General features: G+C 37.5%; 1 protein-coding gene across 2 annotated transcripts; it reads left to right on the top strand.

Annotated features, from left to right (window-relative positions):
• The first annotated feature begins 407 nt into the window (after positions 1-407).
• On the top strand, positions 408-12,069 carry LOC137040194 (protein shisa-5-like). Of its 2 annotated transcripts, none has more exons than XM_067415639.1 (6): positions 408-518; positions 694-862; positions 8,671-8,718; positions 9,402-9,526; positions 9,628-9,708; positions 11,614-12,069. In XM_067415639.1, the coding sequence occupies exons 1-6, from the start codon at positions 458-460 to the stop codon at positions 11,634-11,636; spliced, it is 507 nt and encodes a 168-aa protein (XP_067271740.1). In that variant the 5' UTR covers positions 408-457; the 3' UTR covers positions 11,637-12,069. The 2 variants fall into 2 exon arrangements, with proteins under 2 accessions (XP_067271740.1, XP_067271738.1); XM_067415637.1 differs by having other exon boundaries at positions 9,616-9,708.
• Positions 12,070-13,369: the final 1,300 nt, after the last annotated feature.

Genomic DNA, 13,369 nt, shown 5'->3' with positions numbered 1-13,369 from the left:
ATCCACACAATTATTAGTAGGTCCAAATTAGACCCATTCTTCGTCGTATGTTCTTTTGTTGATTGGTTAATTAATTGCATCTTAACTAAACTGATATTTTCAAAAGCAGCCACACATATCTATGAGTGAGAAAATATATATTTTACACCCTCTTAAAGATGCATTTTGAACGTTATTCTGTAGGGCAGGCTATCAAACAAATCAGGCACTGAATCGACATAAGACCTTCCTACATCCAATAATTTTTGCTTTTAAAGGTGAACAACAAAAAAGATTCATAGAAATTCTATGTGATTTTAATATTTATACATTCAGATAAGTTCCACAATTTTTTTCTTCTTCTTTTGCTTTTTTTTACCTGATCAAAAACCCACCTACCTGATTAATATTCACGAGCCTAGGCAGGATATGGCAAAGCTGTAGACTTCATCAGAACAGAAGAAGTAAGAGCAGCGCTATGGCCTCCACCGTCGTCTTTTTTCTGCTCCTGTCTGCGGGTTTATTCACGGTCACAGTCGGTAAGTTAGACGACCTGTTATAGAAATCTATAGAAACACTTGAAACTTGTTCTTGGGCGGTTTACAGATGAATGTAACGTACAAAAAAAAAAAAAAAAAAAATTAAACGTTACTTTAAATATCTTCTTTCTTTTTTATTTATATAAAATGGGTCACATTTCCCCTGTTCTTTAAGGTTATGGTGATGACTGTAAAGGCTACTACACCAGCAGTAACATGTACAAGCCTCCGATTTACTGTGGTTCATGGGAGCACTGCTGTGGGACCTGTGGAAACAGATACTGCTGCTCCAGTGAACTTTGGAAATTAACCGAGGATGACCAAGAACAGTGCAATAGGCCTACGTAAGTCATTTCTATTGCATTACAAATATCTCTTAAACCCAAAAGTCCCTTTTAACATGTCGTTCCAAACTTGTATATTTGTATCTTTCGCCTGCTAAACTGAAAAGGGGAGAAATTTTGATGTGTAATGTGTGCTAAAAGTTTAAAAAGAGCATTTTTCATTTTGGGGTCAGTTTTTGCTTTAACTTCCTCCTCATATTGGTAAAAGTACATAATATCTTCTTAACTGTGTTGTGTGCAAGTAATGTTATATCTTATCTTAATCAAATTGTTGGTGTTAATCTCAAACCTGAAACCTTATTATCAAATCTATATTCCAATTGTAGAGGTTAATTTTAGACCCGAAACCTTATTATTAAATTGATATTTTTATTTGTGCAATGTGTGGCTTAAGGTTGTCTTCCTCTCTGTAGCTCCACTCATCATTTCCAACAGAGGTTGTGGTCTTAAGCAGTTTGCAAAAAGTATCCCCCAGATTAACATGTTACGCCCGTTCACACATTTGCCGTTCACACATTTTCTGTTTCACACATACTCCGCCTGGAGAATGTATGCGATGCAGGAGCCCTGAGCAACATAATGTAAAAACTAAAGGCTATATAAATATAAAGGAGTTGGAATAAAGGAATTGAATAAAACCTTGTTTATATTAGTGCTTTTAAAGCAGCACTGGGTAACTTTTGCTCTCGGGGTCCCCCTACAGTTGGGAAAAAATAATGTCCTCAACTACTGTCGAAAGCTGTCATCCTACAACAGGGGATGCCATCGCGCGTGCATTTGTTGACATGACAACCCTGATAGCCCTGAACTAGTAATGCGAGGGTCGTCTCATACCCCGCGGACCCTGTATGTCAATTTAATAATAATAATATTTATTTTGTATAGCGCCTTTAAAAGCAAGTTTCTCAAAGCACTTTACAGACAGCATTAAAAAAAAGCATAACAGCAAATGAATAAACACAATGTAAGTACAAGAAAATAAACGCATAAAATCAAGTTAATGTAAAAGCAATCCTAAAATAAAATGTTTTAAGAAGAGATTTAAAAGTCACTAATGAATTTGCTTCCCTGATATCGGCCGGGAGAAAATTCCAGAGCTTAGGAGCATAAACAGAAAATGCTTGGTCACCCCATGTATGAAGCCGCGTCTTCGGGACAACCAAAAGACCACTCTGAGAGGAGCGCAAATTGCGATGTGGTGTGTACGGGATTAATAAGTCAGTTAAATACTCAGGTGCCATACTGTGCAGAGATTTATAAGCCAGCATAAGGATTTTAAAATCAATACGGTATCTAACAGGTAGCCAGTGCAGGGACTCCAAGACCGGAGTTATATGGTCCCTGGCTCTGACCCCAGATAGTACTCTAGCAGCTGAATTTTGAAGATATTGTAATTTATCCAGTGATGATTTAGATACCCCAGCTAGAAGACCGTTGCAGTAGTCAATGCGCGTAAAGACAAAAGAGTTAACCAATTTTTCAGCTACTGAAAAGGATAACATTGGACGTAGCCGGGCTATGTTTCTGAGGTGATAAAATGATGTCTTAACCGTATTCTGGATAAACGGCTCAAATGACAGTGTGGCGTCAAATATGACACCCAAATTTTTTAATTTGGACTTAAGCTCCAGTGCAACGCCATCAACAGACAGAATAGGAGACCCAACCTTTCGCAGTTGATGTGGAGATCCAAGGAGCATGACTTCTGTTTTTGAGCCGTTTAGAGACAGAAAAGGAAGTTTCACCAACGTTCACTTGCTGACCCGGTCTAGTATGGATATAAATCTGTGTATCATCAGCATAAAAGTGATAGTTAAGGTTGAGAGATTGTTATAATTGACCAAGTGGAAAGATGTACATATTAAAGAGTAAAGGACCCAAGACTGACCCTTGTGGAACACCAAAAATAGGACTCGAACCAGTCAAGAACAGTCTCTGACAAGCCAAATACATGTTCGAGGCGATTAAGTAGTAGGACATGGTCAATAGTGTCGAAGGCTGAACTAAGATCCAAGAGAATGAGAATGGACGTGGAGCCGGAGTCGGAGGCAATTAGTAAGTCATTAGCGACTTTCACCAACGCAGTCTCAGTGCTGTGCAATTTACAGAATCCTGATTGGTGTGGCTCAAATAGTTTATTTTCAATTAAGTGTTTGTTTAATTGAGCTGCAAACACACCATCCAAGATTTTAGACAGAAATTATAGATTTGAGATTGGACGATAATTTGAAAGATTTTTCACATCAGAATTTTGCTTTTTTTATAACTGGAGTAACCGCAGCAGTTTTAAGTGCTGCTGGCACCTCCCCAGTTGACAGAGTGTCATTTATTATAGCAAGAACTGAGGAACATAAAGGACCAAAACAGGATTTAAACAGGCTACCAGGAATGGGATCAAATATACAAGTGGTAGCTTTCATACCAGAAACCTGGTTGCAGAGCATCTCAGGTTGTAATAAAGTAAATTTGGATTAAAGGAATGCCAAAGAACCTAGGAGTGTTAACTGCTAGATCTGCAGGCTGCAAAGAATGGATATTTGTGCGAATATTATACATTTTTTCACTAAAAGATTTGATAAACTCATTACACAGCCCGTCAGATAAAGTCAGAGAACTGACCCCATCTGCTTTAAGCAGACTGATAATTGTATAAAAGAGCTTCCTGGGATTGCTTTGATTATTATCAATAATGTTTGAGAAATAGGTAGATCTTGCAGTTTCAATGGCTACTCTGTAGTTTGACAAGCAATCTTTTTATGCCTGGTGGAACACATTTAAACCGGATTGACGCCATTTTCGCTCTAATTTCCGACACACAGCCTTCTGTCTACGCAAAACACCATTGTGTTTTTATGGGTGCAAAGATGTCCAAGTTGACTGTAAGGACATTATTGAATGCTGAAATTTTATCCTCAAGAGGAGCAGAAGACATGCCAACTAGAGAAGAGACAATCGAGTTTGCAAAGGTAGCGTGGTCAATAGATTGCCATTTACGGAAAGAAATAATTCGCGAAGTCTCTCTACTAGAATGAAATGTCTCAATATTAAAAAAAGATAGCTAGATGATCAGAGAGTCCAGCATCCACAACAGAGAGATTAGAAAGAGATGAGTCATTTGCAACAATTCAATCTAACGTGTGTCCTTTACAGTGAGTGGGGACATTTACAAACTGAGAAAAATTAAAACAATCCAAGAGTGATAGAAAATCCTTGGCCAAGAGACAGTCTTTCTGATCTACATGGAAGTTAAAATCACCCAGAATCAAAATTCTCTTAAATCTGACGGACAATATAGAAAGAAGATCAGCAAACTCAGACAGAAAGTCCTTAGTCAGTTTAGGAGGTCGATAGATGGTGACCATGGCAGAATGGAGAGCAGAGTGAGTATCAGACACATTTAAAACAAGACTTTCAAAAGTTTTAAAAGGAGGAACGGACACAGGATGAATCTTGTATTGGAGTTTGTAAAGAACTATAATACCACCACCTCTACCTGTAGTTCGTGAAACATCAATGAGTCCAAAGCCCGCTGGAGTCAGCTGATTAAAAGAATATCATCGTCCTGTTTGTGCCATGTTTCCGTGATGAAAAACAAGTCCAGCTCCTTGTCCCTAATAAAATCCGCCAGTAACAGAGTTTCGTTGTTCACAGAGCGCGCGTTCAGTAACGCGGCTTTTAAAGGGCTGGTAGACGCCACATCACAGAAATGCCGCTCATACGGCAGAGCAGAAAAGTTAGTAAGATCAGCCCCGGAGGATGACAGTCTTGTAGTCCTTCGTCGGCAATTCAAAACTGGGATGGAGGATGACGAGGAAGAGATGTAGCTTCGTCCTGTGCTCCGATGAATATACCGCTTGGGCCGCAATAATCCAGCCCTGTCACAGCGGTCGTAGGAGTCCCCCGACAGATAGTAATTCTGCTTCAGAGAGGTGTACTGTAAGGCCATGTTCATTAAAGCCTCGTCTGCACCAGCTCCCAATGAGCCTATCTGTGAGTCCACAGAGCTGATAGAAAGCAACCAGGTCAACACCAAGAAGTGGTGGACGAAGCTACATCTCTTCCTCGTCATCCTCCCAGTTTTGAACTGCCGACGAAGGACTACAAGACTGTCATCCTCCGGGGCTGATCTTACTAACTTTTCTGCTCTGCCGTATGAGCGGCATTTCTGTGATGCGGCGTCTACAAGCCCTTTAAAAGCCGCGTTACTGAACGGTTGAAAGGTTGAAAAGTTACCTAGTGCTGCTTTAACATTAACATTTTTCATAACTATCTGCAGTTGGGATACCTTTTAAGAATACTTTTACAGCTTTATTGCATGTATTTACATTTTTTTGAATATGTGTTGCAAAAATCAGTTGTGTCTAAACATACCCCCAGATAGCTTATCACTTTCACTTGTTCTAATTGCTTGTCGTATAATTGTAATCTTATAGGACATTCTCTCTTTTTTGGAAAACCAATAGCCTGTTGTTTTAGCATTGATAAACAAAATCCCCATTTATCTGTCCACTTTTCCACCTCATTAATTGGATTTTGTATACTTTCATGCTTAATTTACGTCTCTTAAGATTTGGGAAAATAAATAAGATTCCATATCCAGTAAAATAAAATAGAGTACGCCTATTGCAACGTGATCTCATGAAAATACGTGAGTATTTTTACGTAAAGTGTGATTCTAATACACGTACATTTACTAACGTTTTCACACACAATACTGACTTATTAACAGCACTAAAATGTACAATACTGACTTATTAACAGCACTAAAATGTACAATACTGATGTATTGACAGCACTAAAATGTAAATTATCTACGCATCCAAGTGTGTAACTTACGTGTAATTTACCAGGCTCCCATAAATCATGGCATTAATATTGTTTATTTTATATCCAATAGTCGCATCAATACATGTTTTCAGTCACATTTATTAAATGCATTTTACTAAGTTAATCAACCTAATATAAAATAACAGAAATATAAAATAACATTTTGCTCTCGTGACTTCTGCTACAAACTCATTTCGGGTGACTAGATAATGTTAAAAGAAGACTGAATTTTAAAACCGTCAGATGAATAACATTCTTGCCAACCATTTTGTAGTATTTAGCTTGTTGTTTGCTGTGAGACATAAAAAGGCATTTTCTCCTATTCAGCAACTGGCGATCACAAGATACACCAAAACACAACATCAATTCACAAAACACAACACTTTATTCGTTCGCTGTAATCCAAATCGTTAGAATCCATATGTTTGCGAGAAACAAATCCAAATTGAGCCCGACGGTAAACATCAAATCTCGCGCTCGTTATGAATTCAAATTTAAAAAACGCGCCCTCATGAAGCGTTACGACATGATTTACGGCAGTGACATCGAACGCTCATTGGCTCTCGCCTGCTTCGTCACAGATTTTAGACATGCCGTGTTTCAGTCGATTTGTATTTGAAATGGGAAACGCGCAACTTCACGGAGAGAAGCCGGATTAATATTTTCATTGATTAATAGCTAACATTCTGCTCTGTACCTCATACAAAACTATTAACGTTATATACCACCAGAGAGGACTGCGACTGCAACACATCTTCATTTGAACTACTTTTGGTACCGCTTTTGACATTTTTGCAATAAATAAATTATTGTGAGTACACTGGTCTGTCTGTTATGCTTTGATTTATAACAGTACGTTGTTTTAATAAATGCTAATGGGTAGGTTTAGGGGTAAGTGTAGGATTAGCCGTTTTTAATTTTAAAATATTTTTTTTAATGCTATATTGTTATCAAAATCGTCATTTTCCAACGTTTTACCTTTTATTTTCTTTATATTCTATATTAAATTGGTAGGTTTAGGTTTGGGTTTGGGGTAGTGTTAAGGGATCGTACATTAATCAATAAAATGGTCAAAGGGAAATTATATAGATATCTTTATGATATAACAAAAAAAAAAAATGTTTTTACCAGTATAAAGTTTTGTATTCTTAACAAAAAAAAATTCATGATGGATTCGTAAATATTTTACGTTTTTTAGCTGTAAAAATGTAATAATACTATGTTTAAATGTTGCAAATACATCTATAATTTACATTTTAGCACTTCTCCAAACGTACTAAGACGTACGTTTAGTCTCTTTGAAAATAACGTATTAATACCTAACGATGAGACCAGGCTGCCTATTGTTAAATTCATGAAAAAGGAAAAAAAGAAAAAAAATCAGGTGACCAGATTGCAAAACACAAAGCTTAAATTTGGCTCACCTCAACCTCTCGTTCAGCATGAATGTCATGCAATGATTACGTATTTCCGTTTTTTTTTGTGAGAAATGTCTATTGAACACAGGGCAGGGTTTGACTTCAGCTCTCCATCTCTCCCTCATAGCAGACAAACGGCTGGAGGGGAGTGGTTACGCATTTTAAAATGCAAGCCGTCAAACTAACATCAGCTGAGAAGGAATGCCGTTTTCAGACCGGAAGTAACTTTTTTGATTTTTATTAAAGATTACCACAGTAAACAATGTCTGTGTATTAACTTGCACGGATTAATTGTTCATCCTAAGACTTGTAAAATCTGCTAACAAAGTAAAAAAAAGATCGATTTTGATTTCATGAGAACTTTCATCTAAAAATAACCACTCCGCATAATTTTACACAGATTAGACGTTAATGCAATATGCCTATAACTAGACACTGCTGAGTGGTCCTTTCCTGGTTTTGCGATTGGAATAATAATCCCATGTTTCCAAGTATTTGGAAAACCTCCAAATCAATTCATATCTTGCAAATAATTGGAAAATGATCACTACCTATTAAATGTTGATCCAATATCACACACACACACACACACGGTTTCCAGTAACAATGGTTAAATGTATTGCAGAAAACCTGTCTTTTACTAAATCAACTCTTGTTGTCCCTCCATCATTAACACAGACTAAATCACACCTATCTAACATATCTTCGATGATATCTCTTCGATGTTCTACTCTCTGTTTGCGCTGAACAGTTCACTACCTCAGCCAAAAATGAAACAATTGCAATCTTGTCGACTACCATTATTTTTCCATTCACATTTACTCTGCTATGGACTACTCAGTTAACTGGAATATTCTGTTCAATTCTATATCTCCTAGGTTTTAACATCTGAACCTTTTTGAGACACTCAACATAAGTCAGACCTTCTGTCACTGCACTGGCAGCCCCCATAACCTGCACTGTGCTTCCCAGCACAATTACAACATTTTGGCTTCAAATCCTGTTCACCCGTTGTTTCCCTCTAAACAGCAGCAACTCAGTGGTGGAGGAACATAATGGTCTAACTGCATAACTAAATACTCTTTCACCACAGCTCCTTTTATAACTTTTTGGATTTTTTTCAACCAATCGATCAGATGAAACACCAAATATTACTCCTCTGACCCACTTCTTTTGTTCTACCACTGTGTATGTGACCTTCTGACCAAGCAATGTTTTTAGTCCAAGCGCTGCATTTTGTTGGCTACTAACAATATTATCAGTAATTTACCATTCCTCATATTTTTTGCACTGTCAATCTGACCAATCGATTACACAATAGCTTTGGTAATTTTCAATGGAGTGATTATACCAACAGCATAAGACACACACTTTAACAGTACGTAATATTCTTCTCTATTCTTATAACATATTCTTGTTGAATGATGCTCCTTATCACTATCTGTTCCCGAAATCTAACTCCACCTTTTTATTTTTTCCACCACCTACCTTCCACGCCATACGCTTCATCCATCTCTGAATCACTTCCGGACACAACGCTACTCCCTTTTATCAACGAACCAGTCACAGCCCTGGGTTTCCGAAACCACCCAGACCGGAGGACGATAAAGGGTAATAATCAGGAGGGAACAGGTGGGGTTAATTAAACAATAATGAGATGATAAGGGCGGGGTCCAGACAGAAGACAAGAGCACATGACCCCAATACAACTCAAAACACCACAAGTGCAAACCCAGACAGGACAGACATGTGACAGAGAGAGAATGAACAGACAGGCTACTTTTTATTTACTACCTACAATATGCAAGCAACTTAATTATTAATGCTACAAAGTGCAAATGTTTTATTTTGGAAGTTGCGATCAAAATTTAAGCTACTTAGGGCCTACAATCTTGATAATAACTGTTCCAAAAGAAGATTTTCACAACCATTCCATTAAAGGACCATTTTTGGTTCCCTTAAGGATCTTTTAGTGAACTGTTCTAAAAGTAACTTTTTCCTTAGTGTAAAGAATATTTTAATAATCTAAAGAGCTGTTCACGCAATGAACATTTTCCACGAATGTAAAGGTTCAATAGATGCCAATAAAGAACAGTGTAGAAGCGAGTTTAAATGTCCAGTCTCCAAACTAACTGCAGATACATAGCAAAATAACTAATAAATACATAATATTTAAATAATACAATTATGATATATAAACATGATTGTATATATTAAATATACTAGAACATGTTAAAGAGTGTTTATATTATTGTTGCTTAATATTTATATTTTTATAATCTTTCCCGCTTAAGAAACAATAGTGTCATCGCCATTGTTGCAGTAATAGTGGGGATTGTGGTCTCCTGCATTGTGTCCGTCATCGTCTGCTGCTGCTGCCCCTGCTGCTTTATCTATAAAATGTGCCAAAAGCCCATCCGTAAGTGTTTTAGTTTTAATAGAATGTATAATGTTACATTATTTAGTCTGGTAGTAAAATGATTAGAATTATAATTTTTATTTGTCTTGTTTTTCCCACAGCTGTGGTAAGAACGCAGGTATATACAGTCGGTCAGCCTATGCAGATGGGACATCCAAACGCAGCTCCATCTCACATGACCGGTAAGAAGACCTAGTACTAGAGCAGGGGTGCAAAACTTATTTTGTTCCATTTAGTTCAGTTCCAACCCTACTCCAACACAGTTTCAATTCATTTTAATTTTAAATTAATTTTGTTTAATTAGGATTCAAACTAAGGCCCCGTCCACACGAAGATAGAGCTTTCCCAATCCGATCCTTTTTTCCCAGAACCAACTCAAAACAATGTAGTATACATGCCAAGCCAGTGTGTGGCGCTGTAATTCTGCTACAGAAATACAACAAAAAATGGAGAAGAAGAGTTGTGGCTAGAAGGGGTATAGCGGTGGTAGGAGCTGAGGCAAAATCTCATGATAAAATAACAATAAATACATTTGCTACTTAACAGATGTGTTTTATTAATGTCCCCACCTACCCCAATCGTAAAACTACCATTACAATAATGCAAATATGGTAATTAAATGATTTATGTGCGCATGCCCAGTGCCCGTAGTTGTATCCCTCAACTCTTTCACCGTGCTAGATGTAGTGTGATGACATCACCGTTTTGCATAATATACAGATTGGCTGTACACACGAAAACGTAAAATTGCCATTTTCAGATTTATCCACTTCTAAGGCCCTGTCCACACGGAGACGCGTTTAGCTGTATACGTATACATTTTGTACCGTATCAGCGGTTCTTCCACACGGATCCGGCGTTTTGGAGGCATGAATACGATATTTTCTGAAACCTGCTCCCAGAGTGGATAAATCTAAACACGACAATCTTCCGTTTTCGTGTGTACAGCCAATCCGTATATTTTGCGAAACGGTGATGTCATCACACTACGTCTGGCACGGAGAAAGACTAAAGGGATACAACTACCGTGGCCTCATGGGAATATTGTTTGGTCATACTACTATTCTGACGTACTGTTTTTCGTATCCTATATAGGGAAGTTTTTGATTTCAGGTGGAGCATCAGATTTCAAATTTTGTCAATTTTATTATGAAATTCAAACTAAAAATTCAGATATTGCGTTCTTTAGTGTGGAGTTACAGATCACTGTAGAGCCTTGATCAAGCGAAGCCGCAGTTCGAAAAGCACGTGAATGGATCATCTCTTCTTCTTTACTATTAGTTACAGCACAAAATAAACATCAATAAACATATGAAGGTGTGTTAAAAGATACAGTAGACCTTAAGAAAATCTGTAACTTGTCTCATGTAATCGCTCAGTGTTTCAACCACGGAAAGACATCAGTTTGTAACAAAAAGCCAAAAACATTCAGTGTCTCATTAGACAGCAAGAAAAATGTACTCATTTTGCTAAATATATGCTCCATATTTCATATTTATTAAGTTTTTACTGTTCTTCAGTGTTTAATGTATGTTGGAATAAACCTGTAAGGTTTTTATGACAGCCACCAAATGTTTAGAAAAAAACTAATTGAGTAGAAAATTCTAATAATAAAGTTAGTTTTATAATGTTATTTTTATAAAAAAAAACTTATTTGTGTGTAATTTATGTGTTTATAATATTGAAGGTTAATATTAACTGCTTTGTATACAATGTACAAGCCGACTCTCTGTATAGTTTACAGCATTCATTTTTCTTTGAGAATTTGCCCAGTACTGTCGACTCGTATTGAATCAGAATCAAATTGAAATCAAATCATGAAATTCGTCAACACCTGGCCTTAAATACATATAAGATGTATTTATTGGAAACATCAGCCTGAAAGTTAATAAATACTTGCTGACACTATTTTAGTGTTTTTTTTAAACGGTAACATAAACCATGAATTTTCAAATAATTATTATTGTTTTGTCAAGTCACCGACAAGTTACCTAGTACTGGACAGAGTGAGACCATGTACTGATATTTTCCTTGAAATTAATTAATTATTGTCTTTTTCCATTTTCATCAAAACCTGGATATCCCAGCGGTCAGGCTGAATATGGTGTAAGTCAGGCCCGTACCCCATGCTGCCGCCTGCCCAGCCCGGTATCGCTCAACAACTTAAGAAAACAAATTTTGGACTACTCCTTTAATGCAATGCTTGGTGAAGTTACAGCGCTTGAATGTTTTGGGACCCCCTACTGGTGAAATAAAAAATAAATATCTAATATTCTAATATTCTGCAATGAATAAACAGGGCCTAAACATGCTCGAAAACTCATGAAACGCTTGTGTGATGCCATTTCTTTTGTATAATTTGTTCTATGGTTTGGGTTAAAGGAATTAGGGAAGTTTTTCTTTGTGTTTTCTTTGTTTTAGGAAATTTAGAGGGTACTAAATTTGTTATTTTTGTTTGTTATGTTGGCCTTGTCCACTCCTGAATTTAATCAATTTTCTTCTGGTTTTCACTATGCATTGTTAATAAATCAAATTTTGATGAACATGTCTCTGTGAGTGCGGCTATCCTGCCATAATGACTTTTTTCTTAACAGCTCCCAATCACTGTAGTGTTGTTCTTAAAAACAGTTTCCGTAATAAAAGTTCATAAAAAAAGTCCATATTTAAATTTGCTTGCTAAAAGATCAACAGTTAACATATGGTGCTTGGAAATGTTCCAAAAGGATTTATAAAATGACTTGTGGATTCAGGAGGCAATACAGTCACAGACTAGAAGCACTACGATGGCGATTGAGATGATTATTCAAGCACCGCTTGATAAGAAATTGATTAATTTTAGTAAGTTGTACTGTATTACCAACCTCAACATCTTCAGCTCTGCTACCTCTAGCTCTTCCTCCGGTCTTTTCCTCTGTGCAACTCCATTGCTCTGGAATTCTTCCACCTGCTCCCTGCTCTCAGATCAGAATGTCATTCACAAACATCATAGTCCATGGAGATTCCTGTCTGACCTCATCTGTCAGCCTGTCCATCACCACCGCAAACAAGAAGGGGCTCAGAACCGATCCTTGATGCAGTCCCACCTTCACCGTGAAGTCCTCTGTCTCACCTACGGCACACCTTACCACTGTCCTACTGCTCCTCTCTTGGCACTCTGTCATATAATTTCGCTAAATCTACAAAGACACAATGCAGCTCTTTCTCATCCTCTCTGTACTTCTCCATTAACATTCTCAAAGCAAAGTGCTCTTTCTTGTCATGAAACCATACTGCTGCTCCCAAATGTTCACTTCTCCCCTTAGCCTTGCTTCCCCTACTCTTCCCCACAACTTCATTGGCTTGTCAGCTTGATACCTCTGTAGCTTCCACAACTCTGCACATCTCCCTTGATCTTAAAATCGCCACCAAAACACTTCTCCTCCATTCCTCAGGCATCCTCTCACTCTCTTAAGACCTCATTGAACAACTTAGTTAAAAACTCTACCGCCATCTCAGACACTTCCAGACCTCCACTGGTATGTCATCTGGACCAACTGCCTTTCCTCTCTTCATCCTCTTCAAAGCTCTCCTAACTTCACCCTTGCTTATCCTTTCTACTTACTGCTCAAGAATATTTGCCTCTACAACTCTTCTCTCAATCATTTTCCTCATTCATCAGTTACTCAAAGTACTCCTTCCTTCTGTCCCTCACCCTCCTGTCACTTGTTAATACATTTCCATCTCTATCTTTAATCACTCTAACCTGCTACACATCCTTTCCATCTCTATCCCTCTGCCTCACCAACCGATACACATCCCTCTCACCTTCCTTAATATCTAACCTTGCATACATGTCCTCATACG

The sequence above is a fragment of the Pseudorasbora parva genome, chromosome 14 (assembly GCF_024679245.1).
Source record: "Pseudorasbora parva isolate DD20220531a chromosome 14, ASM2467924v1, whole genome shotgun sequence".
In the NCBI taxonomy this organism is placed as follows: Eukaryota; Metazoa; Chordata; class Actinopteri; order Cypriniformes; family Gobionidae; genus Pseudorasbora; species Pseudorasbora parva.
The sequence above is the reverse complement of the archived record's forward strand: the minus strand, read 5'-3'. Positions and strand labels throughout refer to the sequence as shown.